The sequence below is a fragment of the Rissa tridactyla genome, chromosome 4 (genome assembly GCF_028500815.1).
Source record: "Rissa tridactyla isolate bRisTri1 chromosome 4, bRisTri1.patW.cur.20221130, whole genome shotgun sequence".
Classification (NCBI taxonomy): Eukaryota; Metazoa; Chordata; class Aves; order Charadriiformes; family Laridae; genus Rissa; species Rissa tridactyla.
In genome coordinates, this window is record NC_071469.1 from 84,557,832 (window position 1) to 84,581,810 (window position 23,979).

Here is a 23,979-nt window from a genome sequence, read left to right on the forward strand (position 1 = left end):
TTAGGTTTTTTGATTTCTTTTTTTTTTTCCTTTCCTCTTTCCCTCTGTATGTTACCATGGTAATTTGCTTTTCACTTGGAGTCTAGAATTTGTTCCCAAAACATAGAAGTAATTCACTTATCTGGATAAATGTTTCTGGAAAAGCCAAAAATAATTATTCCTGGCTCCAGGTGGACAGACTTATCCTAGGAAATGTGTTTCTTCTAGACATGAAAATTCCTGGTCCAAATAATTAAATGAAGGCAAACTGACGTCAGTGTAAACTTGATTTACCTCAGTGAAATCAAGATTTGAGCCAATGCATTTTTGTCTTTCACTATTATTGTCTTTTCTATATGAAGAGAAAAAACTCAACAATATGCAAAGAACTGTAATTTCATAATGTACAGATATAGGAGCCTAACAACAGATGACAAACTGTTGATGCTCCACTCAATTCATTAATCCATTTATCATTTGAATTTTTACTAGCTGAAGACTTGCAAAGTAACTTTTTGTAACCATTCTTTTCCTTAAATATAGAAATTATCAGGTTCTGTAAATTCACTGACAAAGTGGCTTTTAACTTCTGGTCACCAAAGCCAAAATTAGCCGAAAATACAATTCTACACTGAACTCCTTCATATTCCCAAACCCTTTCAAAGTACAGTGGATTTTTGCCAGGGAGTAGGGGGATAGGAATTTGCACTTTTTTTGATAACAAACTAGTCTCTTTGATGATGACTGTTGTAATGACATTGATGTCATTAATGATGATGAAAGTTGTAATGACGTTGTGATGCCCTGTTGTTCTGTTTGTATCCAGTTACGAACTTCCGTGGTCAGAAAAGAAGAGATTGCCTGGTCATTGCTGTAGGTTGGCACACGCTGCAGAACTGAAAAGATTCTTGTCTTTCCAATGCAGAAATTACATTATATGCTATACCAAGGCTATAATGAGATATGAAAATAAACTATCAGCAGTGGAGGGATTGAGAAGGGATCTTATACTGTATCAAGGGAAAATAAGCTCTTTAAGAAATGCTGTTGGCATTGGCCTTATTTATATTAACCGTTAACTGTGGAGCTTGTACTATGTGAATTCAGTGCCAGCACAAAGATGCTAGTAAACTACAAAGCTGCCTGTGACCTACTCATCCTATTTTTAAATTATTTTAATTTTTTTATCCCTTGCACAGCGGACAGATGCTTTTTGTTGCCCGTAACACTAAATATTAATAAAGTTAAATGTTATCTTGCTATAACTAGCTCTCTTACCGTAAACAGCATCTCTCCTCGGATGTGGGTGTCGCAACCGCCCATCCTTTCGCAGACTGCCAACGATGATTGTAACACAGGACAGAAATAGCACAAGTCCGATCACTACTCCAGCTACCAGAAGGGGTGAAACAAGTAAACTAGTATCATTGCCATTTTCTCCGTAGCTGGGGAATTCACTAGTTGGGCTGCTCTGGTTCAGGTGAACTTCTGTACAGCAGAGAGAGAGAGAGTGTGTCCATTGTAAAAAGAGACATTTACAAAGTGTGGTTATATGGATGCCAAAACTAAGGGCTTTCGAAGCCCTGAGAGACACCCTGAGACAGACCCATTGTACAAATTCATGCTTTTATGGACAATGTATTTATTAGAGCTATTTCTGGAGCTGTTAGTAACTGACTCTGGGGGAGTCACTGGGCAGTCATTTCCCTGTAATTGGGGAATATCCTGATGGAGTCAATGATGTCTGTTGCGTAATGGTAATCTTGATTGCTTTTTCCTGGAAAGATTCTTTGTATCATGAATTGATTGATGCTGAAAGGACTCCATTGCACAAGAAGAAAAGTGAAAACTCAAAAATTTGGGCTCTGAGGAAAACAGAGGCATTGTGTGTTGTTACTAAGTGTGAAAAGAGTCCAAGGTTTTGCAGAGGAAGTTTTGGGCAAGAGTGAAACAGCAGAGCATGTTTTTGTAGCACAGGGCATGCTTTAGGCTGTGGGATGAGTCAGCATCCCAAGAAACTGATTTGGAGCAGAGGGTGAAGAGACTTGTTCAGAGTGGGATTCTTAGCGAGGCACTGGATTTTTTGAAAAAAAAAAAAAAAAAAAAATAAAAAAAAATTGCCTTAGTAGGAAGAAGCTTAGGCAATAGAATCATAGAATCACCTAGGTTGGAAGGGACCTTTCAGGTTGAGTCCAACCATCAACCTAACACATGACAAAAAACATCACTAAACCTTATCGCTAAGCACTATGTCTACCCGTCTTTTAAATACCTCCAGGGACGGTGACTCAACCACTTCCCTGGGCAGCCTGTTCCAATGCTTGATAAGCCCTTCAGTGTAAAAATTTTTCCTAATATCTAATCTAAACCTTCCCTGGTGCAACTTGAGGCCATTTCAATATGGTGGTCCTGTTGGCCTTAACATCTAATAAACTGCTGAAATAGACAACCATCTTTAATTTACTTAAAACTTACTCATTAAAAACCTGAAAGTAAATAAATGTGATCTATTGCCCTTTGGACTGCCCAATATGTTTAAACCGGGCCCCAAGGATGGTGTCAAACCTGTATTTTAGTCCCAACTTTCCTCATGTTCGAGCTGGCTACATGCCTTGCGGAGAGGTTAGATTTGGTGCAGCCATTCTCCTTTCATCCCTCCTCCTTTGGCCTTACACAGTGTAAGGAAGGGGCTGTGTGGGCAGGCAGACCCTGCCATAAATCCACGTGGAAGGACTGTGGTGCAGCAGGTACACAGGTACGCCCTGCGCTGCCCCAGGCGCTGTTCCAGGCAACCAGTTCTGCACAGCAACATTACTACTCTTCCACCCCATTTTGATTTCTCAGTCGAAATGCACTCATGTTATATGTGGCAAAAGCTATAACTGCTTTCCACTGTGAAAAAAAAAAAATTATTTAAGTTCAATAATAAATCTGCTTAAGGGAAAAAAATGGAAAATGCAAGATTATCCCAAACTCTGAAAAGTCAGAATAACTCCAGTAATTTATTCACGAGTCAGATATCCTTTTGAGACTAGCTAAAGAGAGAGTATCAAACATTAAACAGTAAATTTCCTCTAGCGGATCAACTGGTGGCATATGCCTATACGTATGAATTAATTGCCCATAGATGTATTTATGGGGGATTGCACTGCTAATGGAGGGGAGGTAAACATTACAAATGATGGGGGAAAGGATTCAGGATTTTGCAGATAGAATCCCTGTTTAAGTGAAAGGCTCCATATGTTTCTTTGTGGACAAAAGTTTGAGCATTCAGTAAAGGTAGCCAAATTTGGGCCTACGTCTTGCAAACAAGTTGCAATAAGCACCCATTTTCTATACTTAATCCACAGCTTATAAAAAAAAAAACCCGCAAAACAAACAACCCCTGCCCTTAGAATAAAAAGAAATCTCCCATTAGCTGCTCAGGATCAGAATATGTACTGAATAAACCAGAATTTTATTGATGCAGGAAATTATTGGAGATACAAGTATACTGAGACTAGCTTTCAAATATGGCGTGGATATATTTTTATATCTGGCTATATGCCAGTTGAACAGATAAATAATTTGCTTCCTGCAGAAACTAAGGCTAACAAAATTTTGCTCTTTTGAATGTTCTGTAAAGTCAATACATGCTTTGGGAAGTGCAAGTGCTTTTTACATGGATAGATGTTAGCAGATAGTTTTCAGCAATGTCTTCCCCACTCTTCCTTTGGGATATACGGCTTGGTGTCTTATAGTCACAATAAGCTGAAAAAGAAGCTGATGGCTTCAAGCCAATGTATATTATCATTGGCCAACACTTGACATTGAGAGAACTGATTAGAAATATAAAAAAACTGGGGAATTAGCATGTAGTAGGATTTTTTTTTAATTTTTCAGAAGCACTGTTGGCTGAGAATCTTTATGAACAATTAAGATAGACATCCAAGAAATGTGCTGAGCTTTTACAAAGCATTTTTTGCCAAAAGAGAAAACAGAATTTTCTGAAAATCAAAACGATTCTGTAGCATTAAATCTAAAGGGTAGGGAAAACTGTACTCCTTAATACTCATAGCACAAAGAGTTTTCAAGTATGGGATATGTTTGAGGGGTAGATTCTGCTGATCCTGTGGCCCTTGTAGTAGAACTAAACTTCCTCAAAGTTTACAAAATTCTAATTGTTTCTTATTTGTACAGCTTTTTTAAACTATCTCTGTTGGTAATGCGTCCAAGTGTGTACTCGTGCTGGCTTTCCATAGCCTTGTTTATTTGGATTTTTGCAAATTCTGTCTTTGAAAGATGCAAATATCACAGGAGTGACAGTTAGTTTAAATCACAGTTGCAGGGAACTGACACCTGAACTGAAAGTACTGGTGATAATTTATTGGTAATTTTGGCTGACTTGCAAAGATAAAAGGGAAGAATCAACTTTGCCATCATGATGAGAACACAAGCCTGGGGTGTGAGGTTGCTCCATGCACTATCGGGCTTGCGCTCTTCAAACCGCAAGTAGTACGCAAACTGGAGTTGGTGATAAACTTCCTGGCAAGTTCATTGGGAAAGAAAAGAGGCTGCAGTGAGAGCTTTCGGATCTTGTGGAACTGGGACAACTTCTAAATGATCCTCTTAACAGGAAGGGACTGACTAAAGGGAAAAAAAATACTGTATTTGTTGTTTGTGGGTGTTTTTTTTTTTTTTTTTTTTTTAGTTGTGTATCTGGTATCTAAACACACTGACTATTTTGGAGATGCCTGTGGTGCCACCCAGTGTGAGCACTAATATTTGGGCCTGTTTTGCATTATAGGAATTTAACAAGTTAGCAGTGACTTCAAATAGAAAGCACCCTCTTATACTCACCACTTGTACTTGAGGTGTTATTTTTTTATTTCAAGGCAGCCCATTTATCTAGCACTTTCTCAGGGCTTCCTTAGCTGTTCCAAATATTGTCTATTTTATCTCGTTTCTCACCATCATGAATCTTTCTCTCTTTTTATGCTCAACCTCACTGAACCCAGTCTCTGGTTAAGACAAGATATATTGCGATGTTGCCCTTATTAGAAGGAATTAATAACTCCCCTTAGCCTGCTCCTAAAACAATATGCAGTTGATAAACTTCTCTTATGGTATTATTTTCAATTTGGCACTGAGTCTAGTCCTCTAGACTTTACTGACTGACTTAACTACTGTGGGAATTGCTCAAGTGACTGACAACTACAGAATGAGATGCTATATTGATATAAATTCTTTGGTTCTGAATTTTTGGGGGCAAAAGATGTTTACATTAATTTGGGGCAAAAGAATGTCTTAAATATTTCTCCTCTTATCCAAATACGTCTTCTTTTGATAAACTGTACATTCCTGTATATAAAAATGCTATGGGTTTTTTTTCATTCAGAGTAGAAGTATCTGGAAAACTACATAAAGCCCATAAACATAACAGCAGTAGCAGAGTGATAACTTTTTTTTTTGAGGTAAGTTGTATTTTTCCATGAAACTGCAAACTGTAAAGAATTACAAGCATAAATATGAATATATCTAATCCTCTAAATATGAATTACATGGGATGCACAAACCATTGCTTTTATCCAGTGATGGGAGTTGTGTGGCTAACCGGACACGGCACAAATGGAATATGCTGGCTGTGGCAGCCGTGAATACAACGCAAGGGGCACGTCTGGTTGAGCAAACACTTCATTTAGAATTAGAGTACTAATGGAAAATTGCCTATACTATCTAGTCAGTGTTAGACAATAACTTATCCATCTGCAAAATCCCTTAAATATCATACTATTTTACCCAGTGCTCTTGCATCTCGACAGACCAACTTGTAAAGTAACATTGAAGGAGGTGTAGTACAACTTGACTTTTGGCATATGTTGTGCTATTTCTCCTTCTCCTGAACCTGTCTTTGAAGGGACTCTTCTTATTCCTTTCTAACTTGTCAGTAAGGAATGTTGAAGTTTCAGTTGGGTCAGATCCTGTCAGAGTGAAATGTCTTGGTGTGCAGATGTCTCATGGGAGCTTGGTTTACCCAAGATACAGCCCTTAATTAGGAGTGGCTTCTCTCCTTCACTGCTTTTACGTGCTTGTATCCCAGATGAGACAGAAGGGAAGCACTACATGAAATGAAAATCACTTCTTTCCATACTGAAAGAGTTGTTGCTGTTTGGGTTTTTGTTTGGTTTTTTTTTTTTTCTGAAGGCACATCAGCTCTAGTGAAGCCACAATGGTCTCTGTAATTGATAGTTTTCTTTTTTCCCTTTAAAAATTGGAAGCGATTTGGCTGGATTTCACTAAAATAACCAAATCTCTTCCCCTGGTTTAAAATCTATCATCTTAATAAAGATGATAATTCATGTTCTTGCTGGTGGAGAGGATGAGAGATGGAGTGGTTTTTTTTTCCCAGACTGAAATGTGCATGGATGGCTCCTGAAGAAGAGCTGATGTGTTGTACTGGAAGGATTCTGTGTGTGGAATCCAACACCTCTGCATCCCTGCCAGCCTCAGTTAAGCCTTGCCTGAGGACGTGATGGGTTAGCGATTACTTGCTGAACTAGAGCTGAAGCACACAGACAGAACAATGTTGTATTACATGTACGCTCTGGGTTAGTACAAGTTGTCTGGGGTTGATGAGGTGGCACCTCCTGTTACCTCTAAATATGCTATATTAGCAAAGCGTACAGGACTGCAAATGAGTAGGAGGAAGCTCAGTATAGGACAGTGCTTTGATTTTAAAAAAAATCACAACAAAGTGTCTCAAACACCAAAGCAATTTAAAACATTTTTTTAATCCCTGGTTGGGACAGTGCTGGAATATGCAGTCTCTTTATCAAGGAGGGGAAACTGACAGATAGCAAGGAGGAGTTGAGATGTCTGTGAGGCACACAGATAAGCTAAATCAGTGGAATTGATGAAGACTTTTGTTGATTCTGCCTTTATGACCTGTTCTTGTTCAAAGATGATTTAGTCTGGCCAAGAGTGACCAATTGGATTCTGCACTTGCTGCTATTCTGTGAAATAAGCCTCTGCCTGCAGCTGCTGGCAGCCTGCTGTCACACTGCTTATTTCTGTAGCTCCCAGGCAGGAGCTCACAGAATGAGTAAGGTAGGTGCATTACAAAAACAAGCTGAAAAAGGGTTTGGATCACAGGCGACGGCTTTGTACAGAGCATCACTGTAGCAAGGGAGAGAGGGATATTGTTCAAGTCATTGAATGCAAAGGCCCCATAGGAGCTAAATTTTTTTTTTTTAAAGAAAAAAGTCTCTGTTGGATATAAAGCTATTCCATCTGGATCCTGAGGAAGGCTGGAACTTCCCACTTAGGCTAGATAAATGCCAGGATGTCATCTGCTTATGGCACTTACCTTGGTTATCCCAAGGAGTTATCAAGAGTTGCTGCAGATTGAAATCTGACCTGTATTTGATTTACACTTACACTTTGTTCAACTCCTTTATTTTTGTGCAAACAACCTGCCAGTTTTAAATGGAATGGCAATTTAACAAGTTTTGATTTTTTTTTAACCTTCCAATCCCTAAGTGTAGGGAAAATATTTTAAAAAATTCAGTAATTCCATATATGGGAAAGCTTATGAGAATAGCTCAGCTCTGTCAGATGCGATATTGAAATCAGCACACTTTCCATTGAACACTTTTGATGGATCTATGATTTCTTCTGACTCCCTGGTAAAGAGTCACACTTAATGATAAACCTGGAACTGAATGCTCCCTCCCTGTTATAAAAAAGAGGAAAATACTGTGCTTTTTACTAATTCTGACCAGTTGGATAGGGAAGAATTAGTATGAACTCCTAGGTATGTTCTCCTCAAGTAGCTTCTTGCAATCTGCTTGTTGTCTTCTCACAAGACTAACTTCTGTACCTCTGGTGAAGAATTAATCTTGGCACACCTATCATTGAGTGCTCCATCACATAAGATCTGCAGCAGCTGTGATGGCAACTTATTAAGGTAGGAATAACTAGAGACCCAGAAAGACTTAAAACCTGAGTAAGTACAGGGAGTTTATAGCTATCATTAAAGTATGGAAGATGGAAAATTGGTCACTGAAGAAAGGGTTTTGTAGGTCTGGCTATGGCAATGGCTTGTGTCAAGTGGAACAAATTAGGTGGCACTGCCTTACCGTTTGAATGCATTGAGTGTTTGGGTTCTTGCCCTCTAAAGCAGCTGCACAGTAGCACAGACTGCCATGCTGCAACACAAACTCCCATCTGTGGGTTTTTAACACCAGAAGACTAAAACTCAGCTCACCAGTTATACTTATTCAGCTATGGGAACACTGCGTGTCAGATTCTTCCTATAGTCTAGGGAGACACAGGAAGCAGATGAGAATTGCTACCTTAGTGTGTGTAATGTTTAAATAGTATTTAAAAGGAACTGCTGATGATGCTAAGAACAGGCAAGGCTATTGGTCCTTTTGCATTTATTTTAATGTCTTGTAGCAAAGTTGGGCAAATGACTGGAAGACTAGAATAACCTGGGAAATGCCCTCTCTGTAAATTAGTTTTACTAGAGTTGTACAAATAGTATGGGGAAAGGAATTTTCAGTTCAGGAGGCCCAGGAGCATATTTAATTCTCTCTCCCTGCTTTCCTCTGCTACCTACAGCCTCAACCCACTCGGGTGTTGTCCTCCTGTTGGGTATGCTTTTCTGACTTGCATGCAGAAAATTAAACTGCCTCTTAAGCTACGATTGATATTCAATAATAACCCTATAGGGATTGCTTCAAACTTTTACCTTAATGTGGCTTGTAAAGGGTATCGTGTGGTGTATGTATTCATAGATTAAAGATCGGTTGATCTAGTTTAGCTCATGTATATTGCAGCTCAAACTTTCATCCACTAACTGCTTGTGAGAGCTCATTAACCTGTGCTTGATGGTAGCTTAGCTTCTGGAAAGATACTTAGTAGTGATCTGACAGTCAATAAATAAATAAATTTTTGCTGTCAGTTGCTGCAACTGTGACATTTAAACAATTCCCCAAAACAGATGATATTAATTATAATTTTTAAGTTTGAGGTAAAAATCTTTCTACACAAATAGTTAACTAGTCTTGCCTGATTATTGCTACTATGGGAGATACTTCCACGTAATCCAAACCCATATGAATGCCATTAACCAGACAGGACCCATGAACTTAGACTGAGTTTCTCTGCAGCTCACGTTGCCTCCTTTGATCTTTCTCACTGCATAATGTGTTGTAATCATAATTAAAACTTTTCACTGATTAATAGTAAAATATCAAAATCTTATTCAGACATGAGACTGTATGATAGGGACATTGCAGTTTTATCTGATGCACTTGGCTTAAAGTGAATTTGGAGTGTACTTACAGGTACAAAAGCCGCCCATGACCTTGAGAAGCTCATCCAAGGCAGAAAGGGTGGCCTTTCCTCTGAGATATCTAACTCTGCCTTTTTATCATGTCTGCCGGCTATCAGATAATGACTTTTCTCTTCTTGCATTGACATCCTTATTATAGAGCCAGAATGAATAAGATTGGATCACCAGCAGCCTGCAAATTGAGAATGTCAGAGGCAAAGAGAATGTGGCTGCATAAGGGCTCAGAAAATAAATCTTTTCAGATGCTGTGGCTTTAGGGTATTATGTTGATGTCACAGCAGCATGTATAGGTGCTGTTTCAAATTAACAGGAAAAATCTTCCAATTTTCAGATCCATGGTCTATTTTATCAACATGATAAATACCACTGCAGTGAAACAAATCACTCTGGAAGTATAACAGCCCACTTTGTGATGGACAATATATTTCTTCCTCTATTTTCTCATATACAAACAACTTTGAACTAATACAATTTTATAAGCAGGACCCAAGCCTATTACTTTTTTCTGAAACACTGTATTAGGGTTTGGAAATAAGTATGATGAGAATCCTATTTTACCCATTAAAGTAAGGTTACCTTCATAAGCTGTGATCTGACTTAGGTTGGTAGTGACTTGACTGGGGCAAAAACAATAATTTTTTTTTTATTGTGAGAAACTCTGGTATTTCGGCACATAAGCTTCTCATAGAATTTGGAGGAAAAAATTGTAGCAATATAATAATTTTTCTTTTTATTCTGAGAGAGAGAGGTTTAAAAAAATGTAATTGGTAAATAATTCTGTATTTTATCTCGGCGGTCTGCTTGAACTGTGACCTAGATGTCTCATGTCTCCTTTTTAGGAGGTTGAGCTCTGCCTGAACTATATCTAATGTGACCTAAAGAGGTAGCTATAGGGCAGGTGACAGCTCGTGGAAGATATAGCCCAGGCAGGAAACCTAATCTTCATTGGCCGGCAGCGGGGAACCCACAGGAAAGTTCCTTTCTTTACAAACTTTACTTTCCGCCTCCACAGAGAAAATGAGAAGGCAGTGATGAAATTCTTGCTAGCTCTAACAGTAATAACTGGCGGACAGCTGACTTTTCTGTTACGTGCTGTATGCATTTATGAAATCTGTAAATTAGCTATCCACTTCTGATTATTATTAAATTGTCTCAGATCTATGAGACTTTCTAAATTATGAAGTTTTGTATTTTCCTTGTGTTGCACTGAGCTATTCAATTGGCTGTAACCAGCATCTTTTAGCAATCATTAACCTGCTCGCATGATTTGAAACTCTGGAAAAGAGCTAATAAAATGATATATGCAACAAAACTCTGAGATTGAACTACTAACTGAGCTTCAGGAATCATATCCACCTTTGAACACTCCTTCTAGAGTGCTTGTGGCTACGGGTTGCTTCTTATTTAGAACTTTTCCTATTGAAATAATCCTATTTCTTTTACCATCCTCCAGTCTTCAATAGCAGTAATCTACTAAAAAAAAAATATGTAGAGGAATGATTGACGCTTACTGCTCAGAAAATAATGACAACTGCAATACTGATCTAGCTAGTTATGTAAGGAACTGGGCGCTAAGATAGAAACCTGTTAACAAATGCTGGAATCCAAAGATCTGTCTTTAAGAGGTGATATCATATGTGATATATCTTGGTCTTTCTTTCAAGGTGACTTGAATTTTTTAAAATAATTAAAAGGGTTTTGCAGTGTTGTTATGCACTTCCATATGAATTATGGTGTTGATGTCACAGAGTATACAAAGCCTATAGTATGACTTACATTATCATTTGTATCTGTAATAGCTACAGCACTATCTGCCTGCGTAAATCAAGGAGTTTTCTCATACCATTAAGAAGCGCTTTCATTCCCTCAGATTTTGTCTGAGTAAGACTAGGACTTCTGCTTAGACAGCTGCAGGAATGTCAATAATGGCAAACCAGATATTGATTCTTGGGACGATTTCAATCACCTAGTTTCTTTGTTGCTAAAGGAGCCACCAAAATTCAAGGACACCGAAAGATATACAGAAATTAAATTACTCAAACGTTACTATTTGAAAAACTAGGGTGGAAAAATCCCTTTCCTTAAAATCCCTATTGCTTACTATAGAAGACCCGTTTGGTCAGAGGACCGGTAAGTCGGACTATAGGACTTGCCATACAGCCAAAGCCCATTCCATACATACGGTGTGTGGTGTCCAAGGGCCGTGTGGCACACATCACGGATTCTGCCCTCTCCTGTGTTTGCCTTTGGCCGGCAGAGTGGAATCAGGCTAAAGAGGAGAGAAGACTCACTCCTCTCATGGTCTGGAAAAAGTAACTTCCCCCCAGCTGAGTCAGTGGTGTTTCTACTGGAGCAGCTAACATTCTGCTGCCTTGCATGTACAGCTTGCTTTATAGGTGCCACGTAGTTCCTTCTTATAAATTATATGTGTGTATTAAATGTAAAATGTAGTTTTCCCGTCAAGGCTAGTTTTGGCACAGGGTAAACGTTGATAGCTGCTGGCGGTGAAGTAGTTACATGTTCCTATGTGCTGGGAAGCAGGAAGGGGTCCAGGGTTCTTCCCCAAACAGGAGATATAGCCTAAGAAGGACTGATATCTACAGATGGCATGAGGAACATCTGTGTATGCTGCACCGGTTTCTCTCCAGATGATCAGAAGTCTAGGCTGTGGGTATTCCTTCCTGTTCTTAAAATGAAGCTACTTATTATTTTCAAAGAGGATTTTAAAAAAATAATGTATTTCTAAAGGAAACAGAAATTGCAGTGTGCATTATTCTGCATTGCTACTGAATGAGATTGAGTGAGAATAATAACAGAAAAATGCAGAGTAAGGCTAGAACAAGAACTTTCGCTTTTTCTGTGAGTGCTCTGTTTCTTAGATTAGACTCCATTTAAATAATTATATGTTATGGAAAAGTTGTTTAAATTTTGAGTTACAAAGGTTTTATAAATGCCTTGAATGCAACATAATGAACGGTGTTGCATATGGGTTAGAACCTCTGGGATACCCACAGGGCACCCTTGACAGTGTCTTAACCTGGAATACTGACTGTTTTTAAGAATAGCCAGTTTTTGTGCCCTTTTGAACAAAAGGGAACAGAAAATGGTTCAGTTCCAGAAAATAAGTGAGCCCTGCAGGGGTGTTTCTAATAAGACTACTTAAATGAAAGCTCTTTTAGGGATACTGCCTGGAACAACCGGGAGAGAGAAATACCATCCAGCTCCCACCTTCTCACAGCAGCGATGTTCACATCAAAGGGATGCGCTTTGAATGCTTAGTCTAATGTTAAAGGTCGCTAACTGTTGTTCTTGCAGTTTAGCTGGTAACTCTGATTTCATCTCTGGCCACAATTGGGTATTTCGGATGAGGCAGAATGACCTTCCTTTGACTATTAACCTGCCACTGCGGCACAGAATGACTCTCAACTGTTTTCTGAGCCCTGCCGTTAACTCTTAACACGCCTGCATGCAAACCATCCTGTCTCTCTTCTCTTTATAGTCATAGTGGAAATGTCTGTTAAATTGTTCCCATCAGGAAAAAAAAAAAGGAATTTTTGAAAAAAAGCTATGAGATTCTTGCTAGTGTCTAGGCTGGTTTAAAATCCTCTTCTATCCTCTTTCAAGCACATGGGCAAATATACGGAGAAAGATCTAAACAACTTAGTAGAAAAGGAAATTATTTCTGTCCCCAGTGATGCTGATCACATGCTGACAGCAAAGGGATTTTCATCTACATATTTGCTAACAGTAAGGACTCTTAAAATTGTTGATTAACAAATTAAAAAAAGAAGCACAAAAAAAACCCAAAACTGGAACCCGTTCTTCAGTTTCCTCTTATCTACCTTAATTACTCATTTTAACTAGGTGCTGGCAGATAAGAGTTACATTATTAGGCTCATGAGGCCAAGAGGATTCATGTGGTGTGGCCAATTAAGGTGGTGCTTTGCAAAGTAACTAAACATACTTCTTCCCTACCAAAAAGGCATATATTACATTGTAGTCTTGCAATACAGGAGAACTCAGAATGTCCTTCAATATGAGTTCCATGTTAGAAGAATTTATCACCATCTCAAAGAGACTGCTAAACTTAGATATGTAAATTGTATGTACCTGCTCTTCTGTGGACTAATACTTGCATGAGATAGCTGGATACACTGCTCCTTCAATTCTGGTGTGAAGAGATTAATATCTTCAGTTTCTTATGTGTGAAAAATCAGATTAAAAGACAATCAAAGATTAAAAGAAACTTGAAATTTTATATTTGTTGCATTAGTAGATAACTTTTTTTTTGTGAAGAAACTGACAGCATGAAAATAGCTCCTATTTTATCCAACACAGTAGAAATACTTTACTGTCCTGAAGCTTAAGGAAAAACATTAAATGGGAAAGGTTTGAAATCTCTGCATGTGTCAAATAGTTCCTTTAACTCCTCATTCTTGTCTTGTACATCACAAAGTATCTGTTGAGGGATCTTAATCAAGAGTGGTGGGGGTGTCTTGAAGCTGTACTACAGTGATGTGCTGTTCATGACTTGGAGAAGGGCGAGGTCCTGCCTTCCCTTGTGAATTGGTAAGGGAATGTGGTCTGAACTTAGGTGTGCTTTGTTTGGTTTGGTTGTTTGTTTGTGTGTGTCTTATTTGGTTTGTGTGTGTGGTTTTTTTTTTTTTTGTTAGGGTTTGGGTTTTTTAGCTATTGGAGATAAAGGGACAGAAAATAAAATCCTGTTTGAGCCCCTGCTGCTTTCTAGATAGCTTCTGCATTGGTATTAATTGTCGAAATGTGCTAGAAATGTTAACAAGGATAACCGTTATGTTTTATGGAGCCACACCTACAGCTTTATAATGTTCAGCTTGTGCATGTTGTCCTACTACAATTTGTTCTGAAGGCTGTACTAATTATCATATAGTGCAGGGACTTTCACTTTAGATCCTCTGATCTGTCTTGTGCTGACAGCATTCGATATAAGAAATATCATGCTGTTTGGATTATTAAATTAATTGATGTATTCATATTTGTACTGTGTCATTTGTTAATACTCTCTGGTTAAGTCCTTCTGGCAATGAGATCACAGATTTTTCTAACAGCTGCTGCATAGTTTCTTAAAATACCACATTTCAGGGTTGGGCCGAGGAAGAGAGGGTTGATGATAAAAGCAGATGGCCTCGTTGCTAACAATATACCTGAGCTTGCAAGCGCTCGGTGCTTGTGAAGCTGTGGGCAACCTTGTTGATTCAGAAAGTGCTAAGAGTGTTCAGTGAGCTTTTCGGCTCTGAAAGGAAAGTCACTGCTCATGTTCATCTCCAATGTTACTTAGAGATAAACCCTGTCTGCGAAGAAAGATTAGGGATAGCCTAATAATGCGTATGTTTATTCCTCGTGTTGCCCTTTATCAGTGTTTGATTACCCAAAAACTCTGCTGCTAAGAGAAACATATACATATCAACCTTAGAAAATTACTGTGACTGAGATAAAAAAATAATGAACAATGTATAATGCATTAATTTACAATATTTGTCAAGATGATTACTGACTCTATGAACTGTGGTCCTATTTCCTCTGATTAATTTAGCACAAGATTTTTTTTTTTTTACTCTCTCACTGACTATGAGGTAGATATCACTGATGATGCATGGGTACCCTGTAATTTCTTTTGCACTACTACTGCTCTATCCGAACAATCTTCATCACCACCAGTTCCTGAACCATTACAGGAGGAATCAATACGGCGTCCAGTCAAATTACCTTGTGCACTAACTCAGTTATCTGCTCATCTCTCAATTATTCCCAAACATGAAATTACACAGAAGCAGACACTTCACTGCGGTAGGGTTCCAAATGAGCAGGATGTCAGGAAGATGTGCTGGGGGAATGCTGTCTGTTTCAAAACTGCAGTCATACCAGTTTTACACATGCAGGTTTAATGTACATGCATAACGATCATGGTATGAGATCAGATTAAGTATTCATCCGTGCAAGCATCTGTAAGTTAGGAACATAACTATAATAATTATTTGCAAGCTTATTGAATTAGATTTGAAATATACTTTTTTCCTATGCTTGTATCTTTTCAATGAAGTTTTTCTTTTTCTCTACTAGAATTTTGGCAAATTGGTTTTGATCTTAGTAATTTTTTTTAATTTATTTTTATTGGTAAACACTAAAAGCATTTTTAAGCAGAGGAATCTATCTTCAAGGTTTTCCCTTGTCTTGAAGTAACAATTTTTAATTCTAACTAATATGTTCCTGTAAAGACAGTATACTTAATCTTCATTATCATTACTGAATTACAAGAATAAATGTGAGAGAAGGGTGCTTGAAACTTGGAATAACGTGTAGTTAATATGTCAGATTTGCTCTAGATGTGGCTTCTTTAGGCTGGCAATACCTTCCTGAGTGGAAGGAGGAAATCATGGAAGAGATGGTAAGGAAGGCCTTATCTGCAAGAATGGGATCTTTCTTTTTAAAGGCCATTTGTACCAGTTGTTCCATTAAGCTTTGTCAAAATAAAAATACTTATTTGTCCTAGTAGTTAACACTGGATAGCTAATGAAAACGGTAACACCCCTTCCTTCTGCTCCAGCACCTTGTCCCTGCTCCTTGCACAGAGCAGCTTGTTCAGGGTGGACAGGAAAAAGGTGGAGCAAGTTCAGTCCCCAGCCTGTTCGGTTAGGTCGAAGGCTGGGTGAAAAGGATGTTGCCACACCACGAAAAGCAGTCCTGGCTGCAGCGTGCCGTCTGGGGCTTGGGGGGCTGGGGGGAGAGGACCGGCTTGCAGCTGTGAGCCCCATCAGTATGGACCTACCCTTTGTAGGGAACCTCTTTCTATGGTAGGGATGTGGTGACATTTCTGATGGATGTCTTTTGAATTAATGAAATATTTCACTAGTCTTATTTACTCTATAAACCCTGTCCTTTGGATTCTTACTCAAGATAATTTAATATGAATACATCAAGCCTGTAACCCCCCTGTCTGTCACCTACAAATGTGTATATGCATATATTATTGCAAATAGTTGCTGTGCTATGATCCCAAATCAAGATTAATACAAAATCAGTTTGCCTAATGTCAGCCTTAATATTAGCTTTCACTTATCATCCTTGAATAAAGAGCTCTTCTCATTTGTGTTGGCAATTTCTACTGATACAATTAGGCTTTTTTCACTGCCTTAGCAGACTGAAGCAAGGTTTTCATGCTTCCATAAAGCAGTAAGAGAGATGCTGACTTTAAGGCATGTTTTATTCCCATTTGGTGAATGCCAGTTTGCCTGTCCTTCATAACTGCAAAGGAGACAGAGGAGGAAGGCTCCTCGCCCGCCGCTTCCCTCCTGACTTGGATGAAGCAACGGCTCAAGGGAGCGGACCGAGAGCAGAACTATCCCCATGTAGCTCAGATCCTGCAGGTACTCCATTTTTCTAAGCAATGCGTGGCAGGGCATTGCGGTTCCTTGTATGGTGGGCTTTTGGTGGGTTACAGAAGGAAAAATCTGTGGATTTATTTTGCATTGTGTTAGCTCCCCATGAGGATAAAACAGTGTCCTACACAGCGGGGAGGATGGGGTGCTTGCCAGACTGTGCAGCACAATGAACACCTACGTGACTGGGAATCTACCGCCTATATATCCAACATTATTTTTTCTGTCCTGGTAGAAAAGATGATGTATCAGGAATTTGGCATCCTGAGTCTAAATGCTTGCTCCCTTTTCAAAGGGAAGGCATGGTATTAGTGCTGAAGAGCAGGATTTACCCAACATCACATCATTGGGATGTTAGCATCTCCCATGAGACAAGTCAGTTGCTCATGCACCAAACAATAAACTAAATATGCACAATTTTAGCACATTGAGACTGTGACCCCTTTTTTTGGCTTGTTCAGTCATGAAATCCTGTGCTGACCTCTATTAGTACAAGCATGATCCAATTTTGTCAGAAGAACTCTTTATCTTGTGCCTACTGCGAGGGCCGGCAGTGTTCAGATCGCGTTGCAGCGGGATGAGGACAGATGGTTGAGCCGAGGCTGTGACCTGACACACCAATGTGTTTAGGCAGAGTGGTGCTTTAACTGAATGTCTTTCGAAAGTCACCAACCAAAAGGGCAGTATCATAACTCTGCTTTTCCTTGAACCGCCTTGTGATTCAAATTAAACCCAACCAACACTTTGTGGCACATGATCGGTGTCTTATGCTCTGTGTTAAGTCATGCTCTGTGTATTTTTCCTGCCCTTTCTATGATCTGTGGAAGAAGGATGAATTACCAGCACACTGTTTTCCTAAGCTGAGAAATTACTTCTAATGAATATTACATGGGTTGTGTGAAGATAGAAAATAGGAAAAAAGAAACTTGCTATGGAAACATGGTTTTGCTTTTTCTTTTTTTTTCTTGATGCTTTAATCTCTTCTGCAGTGGGGATTACTGTGCTATTTATTAGTATGGCACTTATGTCTATTAGATTTTTTCATATTTTGCTTTATATTCCTTAAAACGGGGGAAATGTAAGTAACATTCCTGTACTATCTTTGTGTATTTTGTTTTTATCCTGATGATGTTTCCTTTCTCCAGGCAACAAAAAAATAAATGTTGCATTATACCTGTCTCATTCATGCATTTTTATCATCAGGTAAACTTTCTGTCCTTCTTGTTAACTCATGTTCAACAGAGTATTTCCAGAATGAGGTTTCTGTAGTACTTTGTGAGGCCCGTGCTGACTTCTGTCTGCAGCGTAGTACTTGGGGCAAGAAAACGTTTGCAGCCCAGCAAAAGCTTGTGGACTGACCTCACTGTATCCTACTGAAGTGATGAATCTGTCTCGTATTTTCATGGACTGAGCTCTCTTTTCTGTACCAATTATGTACTTCTACATGTTTCTGCTGTACTATATCATATACATTATTCCTGGTATTGAGAATCGGGATTCCTGCAGCAAAGTATGCGTGAAAGAGCGAGCTGACAAGCCCAGGGATATACGCTTTATTCTCTTGGTATTAAACTAGCTTCAAGAGAGGGAAATGCGTCTCTGCACTGCTGACACTGCGCCAACACTTTCAGCCTGAGAGGAGGAGAGAGAACAATGATATTTGTAATCCCCTGCTAAATGCAAATAAGTTCTGTGTCTCTTTCTCCTGGAGACTGCTTCCCTGAGTCAGTGGAGTTCATTTACATTTTGGTGACATCTACAAGAATTTTGCCAACACAGCTTATTACTGCAAACATTGTGTCAGTTCTGACACTTCTCTTTCCTGGGAGAATCCCCAGACTGGCTGGTTTTGTTCTTAGCAGCAGCCTTGCGGCTCCACCAGTGGAGGCACGCAGAAAGCCACGCCAGCCTCAACTGTTCTGTCCCTCATCTGGTAGAGCACCATTCCCTGAGTTAAACCACCACAACTCTTCACACAGTGAAGCGCACTGTGTGAATAAAAGCCTTGACCTTGCTCCTAGAGCAGACACCGAATCGGTCCCCCGGCCGTGTTTCTAGAGCAGATACACGAAGAACTATGTTGACACAACTGGGGAGAGCCATGCTGCAGTAGTGGGGCTCACCTACGAACACCAAGCAGATCCAACTCCCAAACAGGTACATAATTCAACTTAATCCAGCACTTCTGAGGCCAGGCAACTGAACCCATGGAAAACAAAGGCTATCCCTGTAACTGCACTAAAGCTTGTTATAACAGGATGCTTAATTCCCAGCAAAGAATTTTTTTTTTTTCCATGTAACTGTTATGGCCGGTGCAGTATTACAAAGATGGTGAAGGCCTTATTACACTTGAGTCCAGAAGCATCATCTAAGTTAGACCCTGAACTCTTTAGTCTTCCTCTTTCATAGCGCTGGTTTGTGCATTTCTCTGTCTCTCCCATGCAGGAGGACTGAGGGGATTACTGCTGCTTCTCTCCTCGGAGAAGGGTGTCATCGGGGTTTCATTAATTTATAAACATCATTTACTACTTCAGTGAATTACTGTTGTTTATGAGGGTCTCCAATGATGCTTAGTAAGATAGATCATGAGAATAGTTTGTTAACTACCAGTACATTTTATTTTTTTTCCTACCCTGCTTATGTATTTATATATAATGTGCATTTATTTGCCACTTTTCTGTCTGGAACAAAGCCTGGCAGCTATAAACACTTCTCTTGCAATGTAATGATGTGAACAAGCCTCTTCTGTTAGCCACTCAGATGAAACCAACCAAATTATTTCAGTCATGACTTAAGGCATATTTGAATTTAGGATTTCAAGGAGGCTTTATGCCCCCTGGCCCCGCAGACTGTTTTCTATTTGCTCTGTATCTTTCATCTTATTCTCAATTCTACTGCATATAGTGTTTCCCACTAACTCATGTTTCGTAAAGCTAATGTGCCAAAAAGCTGGATTCTGCTTTTTATTTATAAAGAGACTGCAGACAAAGAAGTTAGGCCTCAATTCAGGAAAGTGTTTACATGGATACTTCATGTGCTGTAAATGCGCTCTTGATTTTATTCATACAAAACTTTCCAATTCAGGGAGCACTGAGATGCATGTTCAAAAACTGTCACTGTTCTACCTATTTACGTTGTGGGAACAGCATTTGCCTACCTGGTGGGCTCTTTTTCTTGCCTTGTCGTTTTGAAAGTTTGTATTATAGAAGTGTTGTTATAAAAGTTACTGAAATGTTTTAAAATAGTTTTCTCTGAGATTTCATATTACAGATGAAGGAGAAGGGCATATCAAGGTAACTCTTCAACTCAATGAGTTTCTTGTCTGTGCTGGCAGGTTTACGGAGCAGCCTTTGGCAGGCTGCCTTGATAGAACAGGCTGCCTTGATAGAAACTCCCCTCTTAAACCTTAGCTTCTCTTCCTGAAAAAATGCAACCGTACAAAGAAATGTGTAAATGTATTTCAAAATGTAACAACAATACTGATCATTTCTCCCAGTGAAACTGAACTAGTCATTCTTTATATCCTATCAAATAATTCTGTCTTATTATCTCTACCTTGAAAATAGCTGTATTTGGCAGAATTGAGCACTTTCTAAGTTGATGGGGCAAGGGGGTGTGATTCTCAGAATGCCTGGCCCATTTTGGGAAGACCTGGCACTGGCGTGTTTGCTTGATAGTTCCTGATCATACTCCTTTCTTCAGGCTACCAATTTCCATTAGCTGTTGCTGATTTCTCTAGCTGGGAGACAAAGGGGAATAGAGCCATGCTTGCCTTGTAGGTTTACTGTATGCCAGAATTCTGTCCTTAGCTGTTATTTTCTAAACCCTCTGTTCTTCTAGCTACGTGCTTATGAAAAGATAAGTTGTCAAATTAAAGATGCATAATACAGATAAGAGTTCTGCTCTAATTAACAGTTACTTGAGGGCTATTTCAATTCTGCCCATTGTTCATTTCTGCTTACGAAACTTGGTAGTATGCGAGTAGGATTTTTAGTGATGAGGCAAGATTAACAAATACTGACCCTCAGCAGGCAGTACAATATGCATTAAATAAAACTTCATGTCAGCAAATACAAGAGAAAAATACAGTGAATAAACATAACAGCACAAGAAGCAGCAGTCTTTCAAATTAATCCTTAGAAAGGATAAATAAAAGTTGAGAGAAGAGGATACTGTTGTCATTACTTTTGATAATCCAGACTAAGGTAGTACATGAAATTTATAAACAAGTCCAGCAACAGCATTTTTGTATGCAATAAGGCTCCATATTGTTGTACCAGGGAAAGAGGAGATAGTAATTTCCTCTACAATCTAAAATCTCCTAATAAAACAGAAATAAATGTCATGAATGCTCCAAAGAACTGAAATTGAACTGGAGGCCAAAGCATCATCTTGTGAGTAAGCAAGCAAAGAAGAAATAAGAGTAACAAGTAGCAGTGAATTCAGAATTTAACTGCATGATAAAGATTGTTTAAACTATGATTACAACAAACAACTCGATGTTTTAAGAAGCCTGAATTAGTAAGTTTATAAAAACTGATTTACTAAGGTGCTCCCAAGTTAGATGCAGATAGGTGTTTTTTTTCCTTTCTCCCCTCACTTTATCTTTTCTTTGGATGATGAAGTCTTTCCTAACAGAGAAGCTTGTATTACAAAGATATTCCTGAATATAAGGAATATCGTTCTGTTGCTTCATAAGAGTGCTAGGGTGCCTATAATATAGCAATTTTCAAAGCTGACAAGTCCAGTTATGTACATTTGCTAGGTGAAGAAGTGAAGTTAAAGGAAGATGAAATGATTCTCAGGAAGAAATTGTCAGACACGGGACAGACTGGGTCTCCCGAGTTCGGAGTTCTTTCCTCTAAGACACTGCCTCCAACATGTCTTCCATTTGTGTTTCCTTCAGTGATCACTAAAATTAGTTTTTTCTGTTTATTTCCGTGGTGCATAACAGTTTCACACAGATTAAGAGCAAGTATATCTCACTTTGGACCTTATTTTAGGAATCAATACTTTCTAGGTCTCCTGTTTGGGCAGTAAGAAGAGACTGGATGCATCTGCAGGGCAGGTTGAACCTCTATGAACTCACCTTCCTGAGCACCTGTCCGTCTCCATGGACAATCTAGAGCAGTAAACCTGTACTCAGACGGTCTGTGTACCTTCCCTGGAACTGTCTGCAAGGACTAGGAGAAGCCTGGATACAAATTTGCAAGGAGATTGTGAAATGACAAATTCCTGTTCTTCAGCTGAAATAACTTTAAAAGGACACCAAATGGACTTAACTTGGAATGAATGGAAACAAAAGAATGCATTCATTAGGTTAAAATTTTGTATTTTCAATGACTGCTGTCACTCTATTGTCTGTGCTGTTATGTTCATTTAATAGTTATTTAAATAACAGTACTGTGCTTCCCTTGAAATCTGCTTTACTGACAAGAACTGCCCAAAATTGAAGTCTGGATAGCATTCCAACATGCTCTCCTCAACAGTCGCATGACAAGATTACGTTAAGTATCCTGGTTGACTCTAGGCAGGATTATCTACAGAGAACTTTCCACAGGCAGGATTTATCTATGTGACTTTATATAAAGCTGCACAGAGAGTGATGGAGATTATTAATCCAAATGGCCTGTGGTACTTAAGAGAAAGGCAATCTGTGGGATTATCTGTGTAGATGCAGCTTTTAGAACAAACGTAAACCTGGCTCCTGGTAATATGAATCTAAAGTAAAGTCTTCATGACAGAGTTATTTTAATATTTTGCGCAGTGTTTAATTATTTTAATAATGAAAAGTGAAGTAGCAAATGACATAAGACACTTCATTTCTTTGGTACAGCAGACTCCAGTCACGTAACCCTTGGAGGTGGGAGCAATAATTGAACAGGTTATGTCTGTCTTTGGCTTCAGTGCAGCAAATTCTTTGGTTCCCATGAAAATGTATGTTTAAATCTGAAGCAGAATTTTAACCTTTAATACTACTTTCTCATGGTTTCAGGAAAGTCTCTAGATAGATAATGCAGCCAAAAAAAAAAAAAGCACATAGGTAATTTGAGACGCTAGAAGATAGCTAAAATCTTCGTATGCACGTAAGCCTCTATGCTAAATGGCTGGCTAGAGGACTGGCAAAAGAGTAGGTAAAGGCAAGTACATCTTAAGTGCTACAGGTCAACACTATTTTGCTGAGTGTATTTTCTGAGAATTGTATGGTTAACCCTTGAGCAAAGATTATACATTTGATTTCCTCTTACGGCAAGGGAAGTATTAGTTTGTTTTCTCAACTGGAACAAATCCATGCATTGCTTCTCAGGGCAGCTTCCCTTGAGTACATGCAGTACAACGCTTTTGTTAAGACTTAGCAGTGCTGCTACTTCTGATTCAAGAGGATTTAACAGCAAAAAATCACCGTTAGTCAAGTTAAAAAGAGAGCCCAAGAAAGAGGAAGGGGGAGAAAAAGGGAGGAAGATACAAGAATGCATTTTTTTCATGTGGTGATTCAGGTTGACTGGTACAAGAAGGAACAGGCGAATATATTCATAATTGAAATAAACTTTAAATAGTTCATGTTCTTTCCCATCAAGCTGAATTTCATGGTAGCTGCACATTAAATGAAATACTTTTATGTCAGTGTTTTGCTTCTTAAATGCTAAAATTACGCTCTCAGAGTAAGTGAAGGAAGTAACTATTTTGTCTTTGAAAACTAAGATAACTATGGAGGGTAAAATTTAACTGAATTGTGGGGATTTATAATCCTGCAATCTGAAATTAGTTCCTGTTTTATTTTTTCTTTCTGTGTTAAGGCACCTCTTTTACAGAGCGGTGTTTATATATGCGTATGCCCACATCACCTGTTGCTTGTGTAGAGAGCATCTCTGTGAACGCACACACCGAGGTCTTCAAGCTGTTGTTGATTACTGTGATGCCACAAACACCCTTTTAGGAATATCAGAGCTATGGCTCACACCAACTGGTACCGGTATTCTTTACTTATATTACCATAATGCCTAGAAGCCATAGTTAGGAACTGGATGCGTGAGAGCAAAGATTCCCTCCTCTCAAAAGAACTCACCCGCATTCTTGTTCGATCCACTACTTGTTGAGGCTTTTCCTGCCAGGACTAGGGTTTGTGGCAGTAGCACAGATGTTTTCCATCTTGCAGCAATATGCTAAACGTATGATGGCAGTCTCTCCTGGAATACAGCCTCACGGGAAAGTCCACTCTTACTGTCAGTAGATACTGTGGATGTTGATTTT

At 38.9% G+C, this 23,979-nt stretch overlaps 1 protein-coding gene across 1 annotated transcript in view; it reads right to left on the reverse strand.

The window, feature by feature from the left end:
- Window positions 1-23,979, reverse strand: part of BEAN1 (brain expressed associated with NEDD4 1) — a 57,746-nt gene that overhangs the window by 15,546 nt on the left and 18,221 nt on the right. The window contains exon 4 of the mRNA XM_054200674.1: window positions 1,258-1,467. Within this exon, the coding sequence (XP_054056649.1) occupies window positions 1,258-1,467 (210 nt within the window). The remainder of the gene's footprint in view (window positions 1-1,257; window positions 1,468-23,979) is intronic.